At 37.5% G+C, this 25,717-nt stretch overlaps 1 protein-coding gene across 2 annotated transcripts in view; it reads left to right on the top strand.

The window, feature by feature from the left end:
• LOC150093190 (guanine nucleotide exchange factor DBS-like) overlaps nt 1-25,717 on the top strand; it is a 450,940-nt gene that overhangs the window by 232,878 nt on the left and 192,345 nt on the right. For both annotated transcript variants that reach the window (XM_090413275.1, XM_090413276.1), the window contains 2 exons: nt 6,085-6,276; nt 21,371-21,580. In XM_090413275.1, the coding sequence (XP_090269401.1) occupies nt 6,085-6,276; nt 21,371-21,580 (402 nt within the window). The remainder of the gene's footprint in view (nt 1-6,084; nt 6,277-21,370; nt 21,581-25,717) is intronic.

Raw genomic sequence — 25,717 nt, 5'->3', positions numbered from 1 at the left:
AATGCTTTAACTATCTCAAAAGTTGAGGCATTATTTTGAATTTATTTGACAAATGAAGTGTCAGTTACTGGCAATGCAACTTGGGTTTGAAAGAACCCAAAATCTCATCATCAGGAAAAATTAGGAAAGCTTTTTTTGATAGCTCTCTTAAAATATCTGAACAAATCTCTCTTTCTCTCTCTAAGCAGCAATGATACCCATTTGGAGTAAACTATCCTGTGTCTTATTCCCTTCTATCATCAATTCAATTTCATTGAATTGATGATAGAAGGGAATCTTCATTGGTTACACTATACCTAAACCTTAAAGCAAGTCAGTACAGCTCATTCATCCACCTTTTCTTTGATTTTCATCAGTTATGTTCAAAATTTATTAGTCTGTATTATCTGTTTGGATTTTCTCAAGTGTAGTCTCACATTTTTATTTTGCTAACAATTATTTCTGCTCTTAATTTGAATAGGAACTTGATCTGATGTCGGCATGCAACTGTTACATTATATTAACATCAACTGGATTTGCCATTGTCAAAGACATGCAACAATTACAAAAATTAATATTTATTTTTAATTATATGAAGAGCCAAAGGCTTCAATTCGGTGACATATAAACTTATTTAAGTTAAGGGATATTACATCCCATATTGTTTCATAGCCGAATAAGAAACTCAAAGAGTTTCATGCCGAATATAGTAAATATATAAAGTTCGGCGAGTCCAAGTGTAAGCAAATACCTGGATAGTGTTACAACTGACCCTTTAGGGAGTGCAACACTGAGGAAACTCATGGTAAGGGTGGAGCAAGCTCCGATCACTAGTCTTGATATTTCCCCATAATGTGAAACCCAGCTCCTAGGAGCTGTATTACTGTTCTACATTATGAGTGAGAGAAGGTCACTACCCAGACCGGTTTCAACCTTTATTTGAAGTCTCATCAGTGAGTAGGTAGACCTAGAAATACCAAGTTTGTAGCAAACAGAACTTACATATACCCTACTATGAGAATTGCCAAGAAGGTGTCCTAATAAATTATTAATTATATGAAGAGCCAAAGGCTTCAATTCGGTGACATATAAACTTATTTAAGTATCTAGGTCTACCTACTCACTGATGAGACCTCAATAAAGGTTGAAACTGGTCTGGGTAGTGACCTTCTCTCACTCATAATGTAGAACAGTAATACAGCTCCTAGGAGCTGGGTTTCACATTATGGGGAAATATCAAGACTAGTGATCGGAGCTTGCTCCACCTTACCATGAGTTTCCTCAGTGTTGCACTCCCTAAAGGGTCAGTTGTAACACTATCCAGGTATTTGCTTACGCTTGGACTCGCCGAACTTTATATATTTACTATATTCGGCATGAAACTCTTTGAGTTTCTTATTCGGCTATGAAACAATATGGGATATAATATCCCTTAACTTAAATAAGTTTATATGTCACCGAATTGAAGCCTTTGGCTCTTCATATAATTAATAATTTATTAGGACACCTTCTTGGCAATTCTCATAGTAGGGTATATGTAAGTTCTGTTTGCTACAAACTTGGTATTTCTAGGTCTACCTACTCACTGATAAGACCTCAATAAAAGTTGAAACCGGTCTGGGTAGTGACCTTCTCTCACTCATAATGTAGAACAGTAATACAGCCTCCTAGGAGCTGGGTTTCACAGAAATGTTGGCTGAAGGTAGAATTCAGGAATGGGCATATAGGAACATAATACTCTATGTGAGCAACATGACTTTGTAAAAGGTAAATCCTACCTTAGTAATTTACTCACATATCATAAGAGTGATAGCTGAGTTTGATAAGGAAAGTATAGTGATATGCAGAATGATTTAAACACATTGGGGATGAGGAAATGGTGAAAAAGATCAATGGAAGGGTGATCAAGATAGTAGGAGGCCTGTGAGATACTCTTTATAACAGACTGAACCCTATGTGCAACTTGCAAAGTTTATTTGACAGGTGGAAAAGAAGGAACATGAAAAAAAGTAAGTCACTAAAGGGATTTTATAAGAATGATGAAAAAGATTTTTCAATACATGGAATGAGTTACTAGAGGTGGTTGTGAGTGCTCTGGCATTGAATGAGTTTAAGAAGATAGTGTGTGAATAATGGGTAGTGTAGGCTTCCTGAAATAAGTTTTCAGAGATTTCATGAAGATGCATATATAAAAATTTAATTTATAGCTACTAATCAACCAGCATACCATAAAAGAAAAGATCAATAATTACTCTTACTTTAACTTCAGCCATAATTCTAAAATCTGCAATTTCTTTATACTAAACAGCAAACAAAACTATTCTATATAGAGAGAGACTTCAGAACAACAAATAATATTGAGATTGATTTCTTCCTTCAAATTAATGCATATTAATTTTTTTACTGCAAAGGAAATGTAATGTTTTAATTCTCATGACTAAAAGCATTAACAGAATGACAAATCAGGCATCTATTTCAAGTCTCAAATTGCTAAATCACTTGGCCAAGAGTGAGTGAGTATGTGTATCTTGATGCAGTATGCTAGGGTTTTTCCATTTGTTGTGAGGAAAATATGAGTTAAAAAAAGTTAATTTTATACATGTGATTAATTGTATTGGCTAGCTGAATCAAACGGTGGAGAAACAGCTCTAAAATTATTATAGCAATTAACATAAAGTGATTGTGGATACAATGTGACAAATAAAAGTGCAGTATGAGCAGAAATTGGCAAATCAGACAAAGAAAAACCAGTGTTTTTTTTTAGATATGTGGCAATCATAAGATGATGTTAATGGATGAAAATGGTAGAATGGTAACTACTGCAGAAGACATTGTTGAGGTATTCAGTGATCAATTTATAAAGATGTTTCATCCTGCTCAGGGTGGAATCATGAGGAACTTAAGTGTGGAGGATATAGGAGAGGATGGCTTAATTGTGAGTGAGCAGGAGATATTTGAGGAAATAAATAACATTGATGTGAATAAGGTAATAGGGTTTGCTAATGCATCACCATATATTCCAGGAAATTGGCAGTATCGTTGGCATGCATGTTTAATAAGAGTCTTATAACAGTACAGGTTCCATTTCAGTGCAAAGAGATTAAAATCGTGCCACTGCATAAAGGTGGTGATAAGGCTGTGTCTTCGATCTGTACATTGTGAGTTGTGGTGAAGGTACTAGAGAGAGTGAGATTGGTGAGAAGTAGGATACAGAAATGAGTTGATAACAGCAATATTCTTTGTGGTTATCAGTATGGGTTTTTTAAAGAGAGATCATGTTTTACTAACTTATGTACTATAAGAAGGTGACAAATACCTTGGACAGGGAAGATGCATGTACAGTGGTATACTTGGATTTTGCAAAAGTTTTTGATCAACTGCCACGCAACAAGCTGTTAAATAAATTAAAACAGATGGGATTGGATAACAGAATTTTGAGTTGGATCAGTGACTGGCTGTCACATAGATATCAGAAAGTTGTATATGGGGTTGCAGTATTCCAAAAGAGGAAGATCACTAGTGATGTGCTGCAGGAGTGAGTTCTGGGACAATTGTTGTTCAATTTGTATATTAATGATGTTGGGATGGCTTTATCTAGTGATATGCAGCTATTTGAAGATGATGCAAAATTGAGGAGAGCAATGCAGAGTCAAGCAAATATTATGGAATTGCAGAAAGACTTGAATAGATTGCAAGAATGGGCAGGTAAGTGGAACTATCAGTTCAATGTTGCAAAGTGTAAGGTTTTGAAATTTAGTAAGCAATGATGGGATGCAAGTTATACACTTAGTGGGGAAACTTTAAAGGAGGTAGGGAATGACAGATCTGGGAGTGGTGGTGGACAAGGACATGAAATTCACAGGCCACATTGCACAAGGTGTGAAGATGTCACATCGAATAATGACAATGGTATATTGTCATTATCCAATGGCTCTGACATGCATAGATAAAGAGGTTATGAGTCCATTGTATAAAGCCTTGATCAGGCCTCATATGGATTATTGTGCAGAGATTTGAGATTTGTTTACCAGGTTTTCGTGGTGATGAGGATATGTTAGAAAGGATCCAGAGAAGAGAGACAGGTACAGATTGAGAGAATATAAATTGCAAAGCATTGTGAATAGGAGGGAGGGGGGAATATGATTGAGACGTATAAGCTAGTCAGAGGTTGTTATCAGGTTGACATGGAAGAGAATTTTCATCGAATGGGGGGGGGGGGGAAATAGGCCATTGCTGGAAACTGTATATGCAGGGTGTGGGCAGAGGAGTGAGGAGAAGATTCTTTGCATGAAAAGTAGTTGGTGAGTGTGTTGTGAATGTAGACACATTGAATCGATTTAAGGCATAGTTGAATGAGCATTGTGAGCGATAGTATGTACCGCTCATGATAAGTCCCTGACTCCATGAAGGTCAGATGTTAATAACAATAATATGAAATCAGGTAATGTCACAATTTGTTTCAGTGAAAAAATTTATGAATATTCTTTTCTATAAAATAAATATATTTAAGTTAAGGGATATTACATCCCATGTTGTTTCATAGCCGAATAATCGGTCTCTAAACTGATTCTAATCGGTCTATAAACTGCTACTTTCTTGGAGCCTCTTTTATATAATGCAGGAGTTCTCAACCTGGTTGTGGTTGCAGGTGCATTTGAGATTGGGAAGAGAATGGCGGGCACTAATATTTTTTTCTATGAAAATTTATGCTTGCTTATCATATCAAATGATAACAATTAACAAATTAATTAACTGTGAAAGTAGGATAAATACACTTCTTCTTTTCAGCCATTTTCAGTCCACTGCTGAATGAAGGCTTCCATTTTTTTTCTAACAAGTTTTGACAGTTCATTGTCCCATCTTCTTTTAGGAAGTCCTCTGCCTCGTTTCCCTTCTTTTGGAATCCACTTTGTTAGTATGGTGGTCCATCAATGGGTGGATAAATACACATGTAACATTTATCATACAACTAAATTAAACCATCGTATAATAAGCAAAAACATTTCTCTTTACTCCGGAATGATTGGGAAGAAGACTAAAAACAATAGTATTCTTCCCAATCATTGCATTTATAGGTTCATTGTTTTTTATTTGGATTACTCATTTTGGAGCAAAACTTTTAAACACAAAAAAGCAATGTATGGTGATAGCATGCCAACAACACTGGAGTGGTGACACATCTCTAAAGCGCACAGTTGCCAGTAGACTAAATACATAAAACATATGCACAAAATTGGCACTGGTAACACTTGCACTCAGAGACATAGGAATTACAAAAGGTTCATAACATAACATTTTTAATGTTATGTTATGAACCATAAATATTAAAATTTTTTATTGCTAAAGTCTTTGCAACTCCTTTGTGCAATGCAATTACCATACATTCTTTCCATTCTAACATACCATAAATGTTGACATTTTTTATGATTTCATTAAATGTTAATACTAGGAGAAGACATTTTCTAGTTTTAATTTTATTTTTTCTTTATTTAATAATTGACAGTGGGTGCATGCAAATAGCTCTGCAGTACTTTTAAGTACTGCAGAACTATTTGCATGCATGAAATTATCTTGCTGACCAAGGCCAAAAGCTTCTCACTTTTATTTTTGATACTTCTGGCATTCACAGATTTCAACATTCCCATGGACTCAGTTACCCTTATATACTCTAATTATCAACTTGTTCAGATTCAAAACCTGAGAAATACTCAGCATTGCATAATCACTTCTATATTCATTCATTTGTCTCATCTGTAGCTGGACACATTCTTGGCTGTTCTCTCCCCCCCCCCCCCAAAAAAAAAAAACGCCTCTAGTTTTCGATCTTTTGCACTTCCTGTCTCCCACTGAACAACATGCTCTATGATCCATTCAAATTCAATTCACTAGTGCACAATGTTTGCATTGACTCATCTGCAATCCAGAGATTTCTCACTTAACTCCTATCACATCCTAGCAGCAGACTTGCAGTCTTTACTCCCTCACTCTTTTCTTCTTTCAGTAACTTTTTCATATTTGTTTCATATCAATAACTCATTGCATGCACATTATACATGGAAGTGGTAAATGGAATATATTTTATTGCCATATATTTATGCATTTTAGGAACAACTTCAGAAAGCAGAAGAATTGCAAAAAGTGGGGCAAGAACTAATCACTACCAAGCACTATGCACTGGATTCAATTTCTCCTAAATGCTTAGAATTAGAAAGAGTTGTTATTGATTTCAGGCAGCAGCTTGAGCATAGAACTGATATGCTTAAAAAGTATAATGATCTTCACAGGAAGATTGAAAAGGTATGTGATATTTAAAATAATATGCAGAAAATGTTTGGTTTTTTAATATTAATTCAGCTTATTACAGTTATATGAATGTCTAGCAATTTATAAGTTTAATAACCTTATAGCTCTAACCAAAATAAAGGTATTTTGGTTAGGACTATTAGTTAGCTATTTAGTTAGAGCTACTCTAGACTTCCTAAACATTATCTTGAAACAGTGGTGCACCCAGAGGGGGGGGGAACCCTGCCCCAAAAAGTAAAAGGAAAAAAACACTAGAAAAATTTCCAAAAATCTTTTCCTAATTAAAATTGATTTTTCTTTATTTATGTTGTGTCATGTCTTCTATTTATATGCTACTTATGAATTAGCAATCACTGCAGATGCTCAATTTTTGCATATGATATACAATTGGAGAGATTTGTGGAGAATGATTTAGATGTGATGCCCCTTCAAGTGGATTTCAGTAAAGTGAACATGAGTATAGACATAAGTTTAATGTTATCAAGTGAAAATGATTCATACTTTGTACATAATAGATTGAAGATTGTGAATAATATATTGAAATGTCAGCAGAATGAGCATTTTCCTATTTTATACTAAAAGTATATAGCAGTACAGGAGAGTGTGGGAAAAGGTGAAGTGGAGAGGAATCAAAACTTTCGGAGAATGAGATGCAAAATATATAGATATATCATTTAGTAGTACTAAATTTTATGTACATTTTTATATTATTATTATTATTATTACCACGGGCTACTCCAGGAGTCCTTAGACTCATCGAGGGAGGCCCTAAACATCATGTTCACGCAGCTGTTCAACATTCTCACAGTATCTATCATACCTTGCCTTGAACTCGCTCACTGTCATAGCACCCACAACAGACTCTGGCAGCTTATTCCACTCATTCCACTCTAAAAGTAAAGAACCCAGCTCTAACACCCCTGCTAACCACGCTCTTGCCCAGCTTCCATGGGTGTCCCCTAGTTCTCCCACCACCAGTCCTGATCTCAAAAATATCATCTGAATTAATCCTATAGAATCCTTTTAGCAATTTGAATGTCTCAATCATGTCTCCCCTTTTCCGCCTATCAACTAGTTTCTGCAACCCACAAATCTTCAACCTGTTCTCATATGGTTCATTCCATAGACCTGCTATCATCTTAGTCACTCACCTCTGGATCCTCCCAACCTCCTCCCCATCAAGAAGGAACCGAGGTGACCAAATCTGGGCACAGTAATCGAGATGAGGTCTTATCAGGGCTCGGTACAGAGGTACAATAACTTGTTTTTCTCTGCTCGTCAAGGTATTTTTCAACAACCAAGTGAGTTGATGAGCTGATTTAGCTACTTTCGCAATGTGCCCCCTAAACTTCATCTCCCTATTCACCAACACTCCCAAGTCCCTGGCCTCATCAATCTCTTGGAGTACAGTTCCACCAATGTGGTATACTGCTGCTAATCTTTTCACTCCGAAATGCATAACCTTACATTTTGTCACATTAAATTGACATCCATTCTCCTTAGTCCAGAACTCCAATCTATCTAAGTCATCTTGCAAGGCTTTGACATCTTCTGCATTCACTATCGCCCTACCCAACTTTGCATCATCAGCGAACAAATTAACTGTCCCACTTAGACCCTTCCCTATATCGTTAATGAACAGATTAAACAGCAGTGGTCCAAGAACAGAACCCTGTGGCACACCACTAGTCACAGGCCGTTTTTTGGACTCTACTCCTGAATAAACTACTCTTTGATATCTCTCCATCAACCACCCAGCTATCCATCTCACCAACCCTATATTGCAACCTCATTGATTTTATTATTATTATTCAGACCTCCATGGAGTCAAGAGACTCATTGTGGGAAGTCCTTCTTAGGAAACACAAAGTCTATCATACAATTCCTTGAACTCATTGACCGTTCTTGCTCTAACCACTCTCTCGGGCAATGCATTCCATGGTTCAGCCACCCTCCATGCAAAGAAACCACTCCTCACCCTCTTGCTCACAGCTTCCTTTCATAACTTCTAGGGATGGCTCCTTGTCATCGCTCCTTCCCACCATTCGACCAAGCGAAAGAACTCCCCAATGTTTACCCTGTAACTGCCTCTCAACAGTTTAAAAGTCTTGATCACATCACCTCTCCTTTTTCTGTACACCAAACTCAGCAGTACACATTACCTGAGTTGATCCTCGTAACTAACGTTGTACAGTCCTGAAACCATCTTTGTTATCTACCTCTGTACCCGTTCCACAGCTAATTTATCCTCTTCAAATCCTGGAGTTCAAATTTGAGAACAATAGTCAAAGTGTGGTTTCAGGGTTTATACAACAGAATGATAATTCTTTTATCTCTGTAGGTCAGTGTCCTCAGTATTGTAGCAATCCTCTGGGTTACCTTCACCACCTTTGCAATATGCTCCCTGAATTTCAGTTTTCTATCAATCATCAACCCCAGATCTCTTGTCTCTCCTACTTCCTCCAGTATAGCTAATCCAATCAAGTATGCATCCTCCCATTGATGGATCCCAAACTTCAAGACTTTACATTTTGCTGCATTAAACCGATACTGCCATTCATTTGCCTATCTGTCTAGTTTATTCAAATCCTCTTGTAGCTGCCACATTTGCAATATTACTGATGACTTTTCCCAGCTTCACATCATCTGCAAACAACTGAATATTCCATTGCAATCCATTGACAATGTCATTGATGTAAAGGTTGAACAACACAGGCCCCAGTACTGACCCCTGTGGAACCCTACTTGTTACCTTCTGCTTCCTTGATATTGCCCCACTATACACAACTCTCTGATACCTATCAGACAGCCAATCCTGAATCTATTTGACAACACAACTTTTAAACCTATGTGCTGCAACTTAAATATCAGCTTATCATGTGGCATCCTGTCAAACGCCTTTGTAAAATCCAAAACGATGGCAGTATATGTCTTTCCCTCATCAACTGCTCTTGTCACTTTATTATAAAAGGCAGTCATATTACTAAAGCAAGAGCACCCCTTAACAAATCCATGTTGATTCTCACAGATAACATTTCCCTCATCTGCCCAACACTGTATATAGTCCCTCACTAATTTCTCCAAGACCTTAACAACTGCTGATGACACACAAACTGGCCCATAATTAGACACCATAATTAATCCAGTCTGCTAACACCCTTGTGCAGTGGCACTATCTTACCTTCCTTCCATTTCTTGGTTACTTTTCCCACAGCTAGACTTTTATTGAAGAGCCAGGTCAATGGAGCTGTCAGTTCTTTAGCACATTCTCCCAAAACCCATGGTGAAATACCATCCGGTCCCACAGCTTTAGTGATATCCAGAGTACTCAGTATTTGGAACACACTCTCCTGCCCTATCCCTCTAGTATTAAAACCTTCTTCTCCAGGATGAAATACTCCAATAAAGTGCTCATTGAACAACTCCACTATGTCCTCTGCATCTGTCACTCTATTCCCATTTTTATCCCGCAGTGTCATTCCTCCACAGGCATTTCTCCTCCTACTGGCCACATAGCTAAAAAAATTTGCTAGGATTTTCTTTGGATCTTAGTGCCAATCTCTTCTCATATTCCAGTTTTGCCTTCCTCACCATACTAGTCACTCTCTTGGTTTGCATCTTATATTCTTCATGTATCTGCCCTCCACCCCTCTCCTTATATCTCTTCCATAATCTCTTTCTCAACTGCAGTTGCTGTTTGATATTGTTTGTCATCCACTTTACACCAAATTATGTCCGCTTCTTCACTCGTGGAATACAGCTTACTATTGCTGCTAACAATTATTCCTTCACAATTTCCCAAGCACTAATGATATCCTGGCCTTCCAATTCTGCCCTTCATGGAACTGCCCCAAGTTGATATCTAAGACTATTATAATCACCCTCTTATTATTCCACATATGTTCCCTTTTCTTTGATACTCCTGCCTGTCTATTCATCTTCCAAGTCAAAACCACATGGTCACTCTCTCCAACTGGTGGGAGAGATGTCATCTTACTTATTATCGGCTCTTCTGATGCTATGACCGAATCCAAAACTCTTGAACCTCTTGTACCCTCTATTATATGTTGCCTAAGACATTTGTCCCTCAAGAATTCTAGAAATTCCATTTCCTTATTGCTGCATGCATCTTCCTCTCCCCAATTTATACTGCTGTAGTTAAGATCTCCCATAACAATCATTCTTCTTGCACTTGCCAAGCTCAACTGTCTAAACATCTCCTGGTTACCACCCTCTGTGCTCCTTGGTTTGTAGCAACACCCCCACTAAATATCCTGTCTTGGCCACCTCTACCTCACACCATTAGCTTTCAAAACTATTAGTGTCACTGCCTTTCAAAGCTCCTCTTGGAGGACATAGGTCATCACTTATCATAAGCAGTACTCCACCACCATATTTTCCTTTCCTATCCTGCAGAAAAATGCTGTACCCTGCTACTTCAATTCCTGTTATTATGTCATCCTCCGTCAACCATGTCTCATCCCAATAATCTTTGGCCAGGCTGATGCTATCAGTGTCACCAATTCATCTCCCTTATTTCAGATACTCCTGGCATTAGTATAAAGCATAAAAATGTCACTGCTTCTATATCTATCATTATCCCCTCTTGACCCCCCCCCCCCCCACTGGACTCAGTGTTACCTGATGTCGCCCCTTCTCCCAAATGCCCATTTCCACAAGAGGCCACTCATGCTACCATCCACCTTGGGAATTCTAGTTTCTCTGCATAGATTCATTCACACACTGACTCATTCAGAAAACAGCAATCTCTCCAGATGCCTTTGTCCTTCCTCATTCAAATGTAAGCGGTCTCTAGGATATATTTCTCTTCTATCCTCAAATGCCCTCCAAGCATCCACATATTCCAGTCCTCTCTTCTGATAAATTCTGGCTATTATGCTATTCAGTATTACTGCTCTTTTGCTCAGCTCGTCACTATCATACCTGGGCAACACACACACACACACACACACACACACACACACACACAATCTTTCATCTCTGCATTTTCTTTTGCACAACCTCAAGCAAGAATCTCAGATCTCTCACTGCCCAATTTACATTGCCTCTCAAGTCATTTGTGCCCACCATCAATTTTCTGAAAACGTTTCCTAGTTATAGCCACTGTATGCATAAGACTTCATGATAACCAGAATGTTAATTAGCTGAACATACTTTAAATCATGTGCATTCAGGCTATTTAGTTTCATGGTTTTTTAATCATCAGCTGAGTTCATAATGTCCATTTTTTTTTTTTAACTTGATAAAACTTTGTTTTTCATAATATTGAAAATTGTCTAATAATTTCACTTGCTCATTTTCATACATCTAAGTAAGAGTTCATGACTGTAAGTCAAAATTATCATATTCACTTGTTTATAAAATATAATTCACTTCTTCACCTTCTCACTTGCACTGAGTCTTCCAAGACTAATCACAAGGAGGTCGAAGCATTACCTGAGGATGATGTTCAGCAACCATATTAATCTGTTATAACAGTTGGATCATTTCATGTTTCCCCCCCCCACACACACACACACACATTCACTACTACTTTCCTCATCGATTCTCTTTATGCTGTGATTCATTCACACTTTTTTTGGGTGGTCCGATGCCTATAGGTACCTACCAAGTTTGCAGTTAACAAGTTAAGTTTGATTTTTCCACCTGATAGGCGCACTTAATCACCCTTTGGAGAGTGAATTTAGATTAAGAGTGACTGACCTGCAGAGGGGGATAGATGAGTTGAAAGAGGAGGTGGAATGTCTTGTGAATGAGAGCAGAAGTATGAAAGATAAGATTAGGAGAATGGAAGAGATAAATGCAAGGCGAATCAGAGTAGGAGAGAGAGAGAATTTAGGGAGTATGAGTGAGAGGTATGGGGGTGCTAGAAGAGGAGAGAATGGAAACAGTAGAAGAGAGGGAATGAGAGAGAGGTATGGGAATGCTAGCAGATGAGAGGATGGAAACAGGAGAGACGGAATGAGAGAGAGATATGGAAGTGCTAGAAGTGGAGAAAATGGAAACAGTGGGAGAGAGAGAATGAGAGAGATGTATGGGAGTGCTAGAAGAGGAGAGAATGGAAACAGTAGAAGAGAGGTATGGGAATGAAAGAAGAGGAGAGAATGGAAACAATAGGAGCGAGGGAATGGTAAGAGGTATAATGTATGGCGACTCAATGATCCGTGGTGTTCAAGATAGGATGTGTGAGGAGTGTTTGCCAGGAGGAACAATAGAAAGGGTGGCTATGGCAATTAAGAGAGGTAAAAGGGTGGATGAGATGATTGTGATGATAGGAATGAATGACTTGAGAGGTAATGTAAGTCGGGCAGTGAGAGATATGAGATTTTAGCTTGAGACTGTACGGAAGAAGACAGAGAGAGGAAAAATAGTGTGCGTGTTGCCTAGGTATGATAATGATGAGCTGAGCAGAAGAGCGGTGATATTGAATGGCATAATAGCGAGAATGTGTGACGAGAGGACTGGTATATGTGGATGCTTGGAGTGCGTTTGAGGAAAGAGAGGAATTGTATGCGAGAGACCGTTTACATTTGAATGAGGAAGGACATAGGCATCTGGAGAGATTGCTGTTCTGAACGAGTCAGTGTGTCCCAGGGAGGATGATAGCAGGGGTGGCCTCTTGTGGGAATGGATACTTGGGAGAAGGGAGACAATGTCAGGTAACACTGAGCCCAGTGGAGTCTAGAAGGGATAATGCTGGGTATAGAAACAATGGCATTTATATGCTTTATACTAATGCCAGGATTATCCGGAATAAGGGAGTTGGTGGTGGCGCAGATAGCATCAGCCTGGCCAAAAATTATTGCGATCACTGAGACGTGGTTGACAGAAGGGGATATAACAACAGGAATAGAAGTTACTGGGTATAGCATTTTTCGTCAGGATAGGAGGGGAAAGCGTGGTGGTGGGGTACTGCTTATGATAAGTGATGACCTATGTCCTCAAAAGTGGAGAATTTGGAAGGAAGTGAGACAAATGATTTTGAGAGTGTATGGTGTGAGGTAGAGGTAGGCAAGACAGGATATTTAGTGGGGTGTTGCTACAGACCCAGGAGCACAGAGGATGGGGACCAGGAGATGTTTAGACAGCTAAGTTTGGCAAGTGCAAGAAGAATGATTGTTATGGGAGATTTTAACTTCAGTAGTATAAATTGGAGAGAGGAAGATGCATGTAGCAATAGGGGAATGGAATTTCTAGAATTCTTGAGGGACAAATGTCTTAGGCAACATGTAACAGAGGGAACAAGAGGTTCAAAAGTTTTGGATTTGGTTATAGCATCAGAAGAGTTGATAATAACTGAGTTGATGTCTCTCCCACCAGTTGGAGAGAGTGACCATATGGTGTTGACTTGGAAAATGAATAGACATGCAGGAGTATCAAAGAGACGGGAACTTATGTGGAATTATAAGGCAGGTGATTATAATAGTCTTAGACGTCAACTTCAGGAAGTTTCATGGAGGGAGGAATTGGAAGGCCAGGATATCACTAGTGCGTGGGAAATTGTGAAAGAATATTTGTTATCAGCAATGGTAAGTTGTATACCACGAGTGAAGAAGAGGACGCAATTTGGAATAAAGTGGATGACAAACAATATTAAACAGGAATTGCATGCGAAAAAGAGGCTATGGAAGAGATATAAGGAGACAGGTGAAGAGATGCATGAGGAATATAAGACACAGGCCAGAAGAGTGACTAGTGTGGTAAGGAAAGCGAAACTGGAATATGAGAGGAGATTGGCCCTAAGATCCAAAGAAAATCCTAGGGCATTTTTTAGCTATGTGGCCAGTAGGAGGAGAAATGAATGTGGAAGAATGATATTGTGGGATAAAAATGGGAATAGAGTGACTGATGCAGAGGACATAGTAGAATTGTTCAATGAACACTTTATTGGAGTATTTCATCCTAGAGGAGTCAGTTTTAATGCTAGAGGGATAGGACTGGTTCGAGTTCTGGAGGTACAGGAGGAGAGTGTGTTTCAGATACTGGGTACTCTGGATGTCAGTAAAGTTGTGGGACTGGATGGTATTTCACCACGAGTTTTGAGAGAATGTGCTAGGGAATTGACAGTGCCTTTAATGTGGCTTTTCAGTGAAAGTCTGGCTTTGGCAAAGGTGCCCAGGGAATGGAAGGAAGGTAAGATAGTGCCATTGCATAAGGGTGGTAACAGACTGGAAGTGTCTAATTATAGGCCAGTCTGTGTGTTATCAGTAGTTGTTAAGATCTTGGAGAAAGTAGTGAGGGACTGTATACAGCATTGGGCAGATGAGGGTAATGTTATCTGTGAGAATCAACATGGATTTGTGAAAGGACGCTCTTGTTTTAGCAATATGCTAGCCTTTTATAATAAAGTTACAAGAACATTAGTTGAGGGAAAGGCATATACTGCAATTTTTTTAGACTTGGCGAAGGCATTTGACAGGGTGCCACATGATAAGCTGATATTTAAGTTGCAGCACATGGGTCTGGATGTCAGATTGGTTAACTGGATTCAGGATTGGCTGTCTGATAGGTATCAGAGAGTTGTGTATGGTGGAGCAGTTTCTAGGAGGCAGAGGGTTACAAGTGGGGTCCCACAGGGCTCAGTACTAGGAACTATATTGTTTAACCTTTATATCAGTGACATAGCCAGTGGATTGCAGGGGGATATTCAGTTGTTTGCAGATGATGCGAAGCTGGGAAGGATTATTAGTAATAGTGCAGATGTGGTAGCCCTGCAAGAGGATTTAAATAAGCTAGATAGATGGGTAAATGAATGGGGGTGTCAGTTTAATACAGCAAAATGTAAGGTCTTGAGGTTTGGGAAACATCGATGGGATGCTGCATACTCTATGGGAGGAGTTATACTGGAGGAAGTAGGGGAGACAAGAGATCTGGGGTTGATGATTGATAGAAACCTGAAGTTTAGGGGACATATTGCAAAGGTAGTGAAGGTAACACAGAGGATTGCTGCTATTATGAGAAGGACACTGGCCTGCAGAGATAAGAGGGTTATCATTCCGTTGTATAAGTCTCTGATCAGACCACACTTGGACTATTGTTCTCAGATTTGGTCCCCAGGATTTGAAAGGATAAATTAACTGTGGAAAGGATACAAAGACGGATGACAAAGATGGTTTCAGGACTGTACAAGGATAGTTATGAGGATCGGCTGAGGGAATGTGGACTGCAGAGTTTGGTGGATAGAAGAAGGAGAGGTGATATGATCAAGACTTTTAAACTGTTGAGAGGTGGTTACAGGGTTGACACTGGGGAGTTCTTTTGCTTGGTTGAACAGCAGGAAGGAGTGATGACAAGAGGCCATCCCTGGAAGTTACGAAAGGAAACTGTGAGCAAGAGGGTAAGGAGTGGTTTCTTTGTGTGGAGGGTGGTTGAGCCATGGAATGCATTGCCTGATGGAGTGGTGGGAGCGAGAACGGTCAGTGAGTTTAAAGAGTGGTATGATAGACTTTGTGTTTCTCAGGGGGGGGCCTTCCCTCGATGAGTCTTGACAGACTTTATGTCTTAGGAAGGACCTCCCTCGATGAGTCTTTTGACTCCTTGGAGGCCTGAATAATAATAATAATAATTTTCTCTGTTTTCTTACATCTTGTATTCCTGTTGTCTCATTCTCATCTCTTGTCACCTCATTGATCTCACAATACTGTCCACTTCCTGCCCTTTAACAGCCATTTTTTCACCCTCACTTATCTCATTATGTTTATTTGCATTTTTCTTCTCTTACTTCCTCAAATCCTTGTTCACCTCTTTCATTACTCGGTCCAGCAGTAACTTCTCCAGTTCTCATGCCATATTCATTCAAATTTACCTCTGAAATTTATCCTTCATATCCAGTAAAGATTACTTCTTAATTCTTGCACAGTTATGCTTGCATACTATTCCTCATTTTTGTTTGATCTCTTAATTCATCATTGTCATTCATGAGCAGCAGCTGACTACCTTTCCCTAGCATACTGCTATCTTTCACTCTGCTCAGTCTTCTTTCCATCTTTCCATGTTACTCTGTCAAATTTCTCATTCATTTACATCTTATAACCCAAGTTTTAATCACACTGCTTATCCTCCTTCCTGAAAACAAACACCTGTTATATCCTCTCAGTCACTACACCTCGAATAATGAGATCTTCATATTACATCACAAGTTCATTATCTCTTTCTTCTGGCTATCTTTCACTCAATTCTTTCATGTCGTTTTATTTATATTCACTAATTGTCTAATTTTGTGCTGCATACTATCTCATTTCTCATCTTTACCTATTCTAAGTTCAAGTTTTGCATCTTGTTAATTTCAATCATTTCATGAGCACTCCCTTGCTTGCATAATTATTTCTGTAGTCAGCACTCTAGTGTAGGAATCTTACTCCAGTAACATGTTTATCATATGGAGCTTTTTCATGCTCCTAACATTCATGATATGCTTTGCCTTTGCATTTCATGCATCTATCATTCCCCATGTAAAAAAAAATCCTCGCTCTCTTCTTACTCTCCATTCTATCTGTCATGTTTCCATATTAATAAAATTGATACAGAAAATTCCATCACCAACATAAGTTGGTGATGGGATTGTAATTAAAATGTAAGAAATGATTAACTATCTCTAATGATTAACTATATCACATTACTTCTTTTCAGCCTTTATGCTGAACTTGTAATTTATATGTCCTCATCTCTCACTAACCAACATTCCACATTCTTGACGTTGACTTAGTTGCTCATCTTTGAATCCTCTTCAAAGTTTTTTCATTTTGATAGAAACTAAATGTAGTTTCAGAGTTTCCTCTTATATCATATATTTTTTCTTGAGGCATTTCAGCAGGTATTGTTTTCTAGCAATTTGTTAATATAAATTATACAAATAATGGATTTTGACAAAACACAAATTCATTAAACGTCATTTATGGTAACTTCACCTTGAAGAAAACTTGCTTCCCATTATTATTATTGCTGCGTCTCCATGGTGTCAGTAGACACATCGCGGGAGACCCAAACTATCTATCTTCTTGTATTCATTTACAGATGAAGAACTCGCAACTGAGTCAGGCAATGCATTCCACTCATTCGCCACCCTCTAAGCAAAAAATCTAGTTCTCACACCCTTGTTAACCACACTTTTCTTTAATTTCTAGGGATGACCTCTTGTTCTTCCATCACTATCACACAGCTGAAATATTTCCCCTGCATCAGTCTTATAAATAGCTTTTAGTAATGTAAATGTTTCTATCATATCCCCTCTTCTCTGCCTATCAACCAACCTCTGCAATCCACAAGCTCTCAATCTAACAATGTAGGGAGCATTTTTTATATCACTCATCAACTTAGTCACTCTCCTCTGAACCCTCTCCACCACTTCCTTATCTCCAAGGGATCCAGGTGACCAAACGTGAGCACAGTAATTCAAATGTGGAAGTATCAATGCCTTATAAAGGGGAATAATAACCACTTTATCTCTGGATGTTAGTATGTTCTTCAATAACCAAGTAATCCTATGTACAATCTTGGACACTTTAGCAATGTGCCCTCTAACTTCATCTCCCTGTCCACCAACACCCCCAAGTCCCTAGTCTCATTAATCTCTTGGAGTACCTTTCCATCAATGTGGTACACAGCTGGTAATCTTTTAATCCCAAAATGCATAACTTTACAGTTTTCCACATTGAATTGACATCCATTACCTTTTGCCCATTTTGTCAGCTTATTTAAATCATCTTGCAAACTCGCAACATCAGCTTGATTTTTTTATTGCACTACCCAACTTTGCATCATCAGCAAACAACTGAATATCTCCCATCAAGCCATTTCCTATGTCGTTTATGAACTGTACTACTATTTTTCTACACGTTGCTATGAAATTTAATATTGATATCCATGTCCATTACAACCATAGGATTTCATATATTTATCTAATGTTTGTAGACAGTGGGTCAAATATTGTTAAGAAGTAAAACAATGCTGTAGTTGCAAGTGTTCCTTGTGTTCTATTAAACAATAATAGCCCAAGCACAGAACCCTAAGGCACACCACTGGTCACCTGCCTCATCCTGGACTCTGCTCCTCCATGCACTACTTACTGGTATCTCTCCATGAGCCATTCTCTTATCCATATCACCAGTTTAGTATCCATCCCCATCTGCTCTAATTTGTACAACAGTATTCCATGGGGCATCCTGTCAAAAGTCTTAACAAAATCCAGAAAAAAGATAATAAAAACAACTGGGCACATAGTTAGCAATTTATTTTCTAATGAGTGGTTTTTTTTTATGGTTCTCTGTTGCAGAAAATGAAAGTATCTCAATTCTTACAGTTAACTCTACAGAATTAGTTATGATGGATGCGAGAGTGCTTAGTGAAATGATGTATATTTAGCTAAATAGATTGAGTGTTGCAAGTAGAGCCTGATGTTTATTTTTGTATTGTTAAATTGGTCATCACCTGTAATGACATAACAGTGGAGACGGTTAGCTTTTTGTGTAACTCTGTATGCAGTGTAGCATGTGTGAGATGCATTTGTTGACAAGAGTAGTTTTTGAGAAGGAGAGACTAGTATGAGATTTTATCAAACACTGTGCTAATTAGACAGAAGAACATCAAGTTTTGAATGCAGTCAAGGATCAAAGAATTTGCTGAAATAGCAGGTAGTGATGCATGTGAGAAAGAATGCATGTATTGAATAGAAATAGTGAAGAAAAAACAAAGCAGTACAGTATGATTACAGAAATCTCATAGCTTTGATGAGTGCTTCATGATACCAATACCAAATAGGAGTTGGATAGAACTAGAAAACAATTAGTAGGTAACAGGACAGATAAGAAAGGAGATGAAGTAAAAAGGTTTGGGAAAGAATGTCTGAAAGAACAGAAAAGAGTGAAAAAGATATAGTGATGTACAGTGATTCTGTGATTAGGAGTGAGCTAGTCAAATTAACAAAAAAAATATATTTTCTGAGATAAAAAATTGTAATGTGAATGATATTTTATTAATACCAGATCTCCATATAGTCATGCCATGGCCCACAAAGCCCTTCAAACTGTACTTTAAACTCTAAACTCAATGTGCCTGCATTAATCACCCTCTCAGGCAATGCAGTCCACTTACCAATGACTGTCTGTGCAAAGAATCTGCTCTTCACTCACTCCCTTCCTCCCTATGCACTTTCCAGATATGGCTTATTATTTTATCTGTGCTTAGACAATTGTGCAAAAAAAAAAAGAAAAAAAAAAGTGGAATACAGACAATTGAACTAAAACAAAAAATTAATGCAAACAAAATGTAAGGTCTTGAGGTTTGGGAACATCGATGGAATGCTGCATACTCTATTGGAGGAGCTATACTGGAGGAGGTATGGGAGACGAGAGATCTGTGGTTGATGATTGATAGAAACCTGAAATTCAAGGGACATGTTGCAAAGGTGGTGAAGGTAATACAGAGGATTGCCGCAATAATGAGAAGGATGTTGACCTACAGAGATAAAAGAGTTATCATTCCGTTGTACAAGACTCTGATCAGACCACACTAAGACTATTGTTCACAGATTTGGTCTCCAGGATTTGAAGGGGATAAATTAACTGTGGGAAGGGTACAAAGGCAGATAACAAAAATGGTTTCAGGACTGTACAATGTTAGTTATGAGGATTGGCTAAAGGAATGCAAACTGCAGAGTATGGGGAATAGAATAAGGAGAGGTGATATGATTGAGACTTTTAAACTGTTGAGAGGTGGTTACAGGGTTGACACTGGGGAGTTCTTTTGCTTGGTTGAACAGAGGGAAGGAGTGATGGCAAGGGGCCATCCCTGAAAGTCACGAAAGGAAACTGTGAGCAAGAGGGGTGGGGAGTGGTTTCTTTGCATGGAGGGTGGTTGAACCATGGAATGCATTGGCTGATAGAGTGGTGAGAGCGAGAACGGTTAATGAGTTTAAGGAGTGGTATAATAGACATTGTTTCCTAGGAGGGACCAAATGAGTGAAACTAACACTTTAATGTTGCAAGTTCGAGGTCTTGAAAGAATGCAGAGTATTTAATTAATGGGGAAATTTGAAGGTGGAAAAGGTGGGAGATCTGTGAAAAGGTGGGAGATCTGGACAGAGACTTGAAGCTTAGGGGTTACATTGCTAAAATTGTAAGAACATCACAATTCATTATGGCAATAATGAGGAGGGTATTGATGTATATAAGCAAAGAGGTTATGGTTCCCTTGTATAAGGCTTTGGTCTGGCCACATATGCATTATTGTGTGAAAATGTGCTCGCCTGGTTTTCAATGGGATGAGGATGTATTGAAGAGGGTCTAGAGAAGGTTTACTAAGTCAGTGTCAAGTATGTAATATCAGATATGAGGAGAGATTGAGGGAACATAAGTTGCAGAGCATTGTGAACAGAAGGAGAGTGGATATGATTTAGAAATATCAGTTAGTGAGGTGGTTGTTACCAGATGAATGTGGAGATTTTTCATAGAGCAGAGGAAGACAAGCAGAACAAGAGACCATCCCTGGAAGCTGTAGAAGGTTGCGGGTAGGGGAGTGAGAAGCAGGTTCTTTGCATGGAGAATGATTGTTGATTGGAATGCATTGCCTGAAAGTGTGAATGTGAAAACTATGAATGGATTTAAGGCATTTCAGTTATCTTTTTTGCATGAGAGAGTATGGACCTTCTGCAGTAAGTCCTTTGACTCCATGGAAGTCAATATTAATGAGAACAAGAGATTATCCCTGGAAAGTAAGAAAGAGCATGAGGATTATATATATTATGCGTGTGTGTGTGTGTGTGTGTGTTATTATTTTTTGCTTCGAGTGGTGAATGAGTAGATTGGTTTTTCAGAGGAAGCCATGTGTACATTGTTGGTGAATGAGTTTAAGCAGAGTTATGACAGGCAGTGTGTGGATTATTGTGGGCTTCCCACATAAGTCTTAAAGATGTGGAAATGCCTGAATAATAATTTTAATAATGTTAAAGATGAAAATTTAAGAAAGTAACTGTCTAGTTATGCAATGAATATTTTAATACATTTTAAATATATTTTAAATATGTGAATGATTTTTAGTTTCTGACTTGTTGGTCACTGTCAATTTTTTTAAGGCAAACAGCTGGTGCAGCCAAGGTGTTTCATTGCTAGCCTCGCAGCAAGTGGATAAATGTTCAGTTTCTTATGAGGCTGCAGCAGTAGCACTTCAAGAGATAGAAGAATTTCTTCAGAGTAGAGCATATTGCCAGCTAAATGAACCCCGTGAATTTCATGACATCTTTAAGGATTCTATTACTCCAGAAACTAGAGCATTAGTCCAACAGGTATGAGATTAAATTGGTAAAAAATGTGAGTTCAGAATAATTGTAATTAAAAATGTGTTTCTTTGTCTAATTATAAAATATGGAAAGTTCAAATTTTTTTTTTTAACTTAATAAACTTTTTATACGAAAAATATATATGCTGATGGAAACTATATGAAAAGTTGTTAAACTTTGCATATTTTCGTAAATCATTTCTTCTCTTGAAATCCTTTCACCAACTGATGACAGAACTACATCATTCACAGTTACAACCTTTGAGACTATCACCACATCAAAAATTCTTTAATCTTTGATTGGGTGTTTCTGCTTCCTTCACTTGCTAAGGAAGTGTTATCTTGCACGAATTTGAGAAATTTCTTTAATATATGTATATAAGCTGACATACTTAGAAATGATTAAAGACCGAAACTTAAACTTATAGGAAATAAATTTATTAGCTGTAAAAATTTTGCTCGGGTATCATAGGCAACCTCAGTACATTAACAACAATGGAACACAAAATAAAATCACAGTAAAAGAATCAATTTCAAAAAGTGTCACTACAGCATTGATAGGACAAAACAGTCAGCAAATTCCCAATTATTATTAAGTTTTTTTTTAAATACAGTGATATAATAATCAGGAATTTGCATAAAAATGATATGATAATATTTCCCATAAAGAAGATAACCAAATGCCATCATATCTATTTAAGTTCTGTCAGTGTAGAAAAGCCTCACAGCTTTCCTTATAATAACAAGGGAAGGGAAAAACAGTTTTTGAGAGTACTAGAACTGATGGTAATATCAGGAAACTTGTCTGTAATTAAGGTAATCATTTTGCTTCAAATTAGGGAGAATGATCATGCAATCTTTATCTGGAAGGCAGCTAAACATGTGAAATGGTCATTTAGAAATGATATATGTGGAACTACAGAGCAACAGATATTATAACAAATGAGAAGTGGCTTGGAACAATACCATGGTATCAAACTGCAAAGGATATTCACAGTATATGAGAAATTGTTGTGTAGTGCTTGAGAAAAGCATTGTAGACTGCATATCCTGGAGGAGGAGGATAAATCAGACTGATAAATGGAATAGTAGCCATTAAATAGGAGTTGCAAATATAAAAATAAAATGTGGTGGGAATAAAGAGACATGTAATCAGCAAGCTCACAAATGGTACAAAGCACAGACAAGAAAAGTGACCAGTATAGTAGGAAGGTGAAATCGAATGATGAGAAAAAATTAGTTGAGCAGGCTAAAGGAAATACAAGAGTTCTTTTGCTACACATAGAATTAAAAGGATGATAATGGATGGATAACTTTAATGAATGCTGGAAAGTAGAAGAAATTAGTGAGTAATCACGTTGCCAAGATGTATTATTATTATTATTCCAGAACATCCATGGAGTCATAAAGGAGGCCCCATCTTAGACAACACAATCTATCATACCACTCTTTAAACTCATCATCTGCACAATTGATCACTATCAGGCAATGAATTGATCCAGCTACTTTCTACTCAGTTAAACCACTGCTCTCCCTACTCACCACTTCCTTTTGCAACTTCCAAGAATGGCCTCTTGTCCTTGTTTTACTATATGAAAAATCTCCTCTGAGTCAATCGTGTAAATACCTTACAACAGTATAAATGTCTCTGTCATGTCATCCTCTATCCACCAAAGTGTAGTTTACATGCCTTCAGTCTCTCCTCATAACTAACATTGTGCAGTTCTAATATTGATTATCCACCTCTGTATCCCTTTCAAGGTTAATTTATTATTCGTATCTAGTTACTGATAATGCAGTGACTGATGACACAGACTGACCTAAGAATAGAGATGTTCAAGTTGAATTATGGGAAAAGAAGAGAATTTAGTGTCTATGATCAGGTTGTTTAAGTCTTATCACTCTGGCAGGATCCAGAACAGAAAGGAATGGTTCACTAAGGGAACAAAAGTAAATAGTTCCATCACATAAGGAAACTATTTCTCTCTGCTCATTTTATTTTGCTCCAAGATTGGCTACTATCTTTGAAATGGGGATTAAATTGGATTTTGTGGAGGGGTGGTCTCTCAGTTCTTTAGAAATTTCTAAGAAATTAGAAATTTCTTTCACTCTTCATCAAGGATTAGGCATTTGCTTGTTCCAGCTTTATTGGCCATTCTGTCTTGCAAGTGCTCTTCATCTCTTTTTTCCCTTCAGTCTCACATATTTATTTATTTTGGTAATTGATATTGTATTTTCCCATTTCATATAAATGTTACTTTCATTGTTCTCTGTATTCCTTTTCATTTAACATTTTAAACATTTTATCTTTTCGTTTAAGATGTAAATATCCAGTTCTCTTTTGAGTTCTTCATTTGTTATGATATAATTTCGTATATCCTTAATGGTTTTAAATCTTTTTCTTAAAATTTTATTCTCTATATAATCTGAAAACCTCACTCTAGAGACAAAACGGAAGTTTTTCGAGCCACTTCAGGCCTTCGGTAAGTGGGATAATAGTCTCACACCAGTCACTGAAATTCATCTCCCACCTAAAGTCAATTACAAACATCCATGCTGGTATTTGAACCTCATCTGTTAGTTGGAGGGGGGGGGGAAGGAAGATATGTCAACCACTTGGCCAACAAGGCTGGCAACTCTTTTCATCTGTGTGTTTTTATTTTAGATGTATTATTACTGTAACTTAAATAAATTGTATCACTTCTGCTATTCTCTGTTTCTTGATCTGATGAATTCTTGCCTTTAAATTTCATGTTTTTAAGATTATATTATTTATTTTATTTAATTCATAAATTGATTTTTGAAAGTTAGTTTCATATTCTTGTAATATAACGTCATGTACGTATAACGCTATATTGCATTACAGTTCTTTCTGTTAACTTTAATGTTGTTCTATATGTTTTATAATTTGATTTGTGTGTGTGTTGATTGGAGACAGACTACATTCCTGTCAAACTTCATAATTAATTTGTGTTTGTTAATTTATTACTGAATAACTTGACTTTTGTATAGTTGTCTTAAATATACTGGATATTGTTTTTGTGTGTGATGCAACTTTCACCTTATTGTAATAAGTAGATTACTAGAATATGAGCTCCTTTTAGGACATCTGTGCTGTCTATCAAAAATAATACCATAGTTGTGAACTCAATTCTGAATCCTGATTCTCACCAACCTCTATAACACTTTAACCACAACATCCATGTTGTGATTGCATATTATGAATATGCTTTCAATATGCTGGCTACATATTGAAAGAACTCCCTGGAATTTTTTTTTTTTTTTTTTGCTTAATTTGCTAACTGCTGGTCATACTGAACTTTTGCTACCCTTACCAATCAAATTGCTCTCCTTGCTTGTTCTTTGTAATCCTCATGGAATTGATTATTACCACTTTTCTTATGCTGCCTCCATAATGCTTTTTTTTTCTGTATTGCCTGTTTATCTCTTCATTCATGCAATTCATCCACACTTTATTTAACCTTCTGACCTTTGGAATGCATTTAGATATTGCTTCTACTAGATAGTTCGTGAATATCACCCTAGCAGCATTCAAACACAGATCCGTCACTCTTATACACTTCAATTCTTCGTTGAAACTCATTCCACACATTAACAAATTGGATTCCTTTTTCTTCACACATTTCAGCTAACGTATCATTCATAATGGAGTGTGCAATAATGCACTTCATGGAGGGTGCAAGAACAACAATAATAATTTTTGCCTCTCTGCCTTATCTCATCACTGTCATATGGGCTACACACTGACTATCTTTCTTATCACTATTGTCTTTTATCCTTCTCAACAACCTCCTGATGTCCAGTCTTACACTCTTTGTTCCCAATCAAGTCATTTGTCTACTACCACTACAAACTTCTTTGCTCATTTACTCCTCATATCCAACACCTCAATCACTCTATTCATTTTACCTTCTGGAAAACACACCTTATGTATCTTTTTGTTTACCACACCTCTAATAAAGTAAAATCACCATACAACATCACTTGCTGGCCTTTCACTCATTTTTCATACCTACATCATTTGTTTTCATCTTCTTCACCCTTCCATACATATCTACAATCCTTTTCATTTCACTCTACATCTACCTCATCTCTTGCCCCATCTTCACCAACTCAACATTCA

Source organism: Typopeltis vanoorti, chromosome 24 (genome assembly GCF_054136105.1).
Source record: "Typopeltis vanoorti isolate ZY-2024b chromosome 24, IOZ_Tvanoo_1.0, whole genome shotgun sequence".
Lineage (NCBI taxonomy): Eukaryota > Metazoa > Arthropoda > Arachnida > Uropygi > Thelyphonidae > Typopeltis > Typopeltis vanoorti.
The sequence above is the reverse complement of the archived record's forward strand: the minus strand, read 5'-3'. Positions and strand labels throughout refer to the sequence as shown.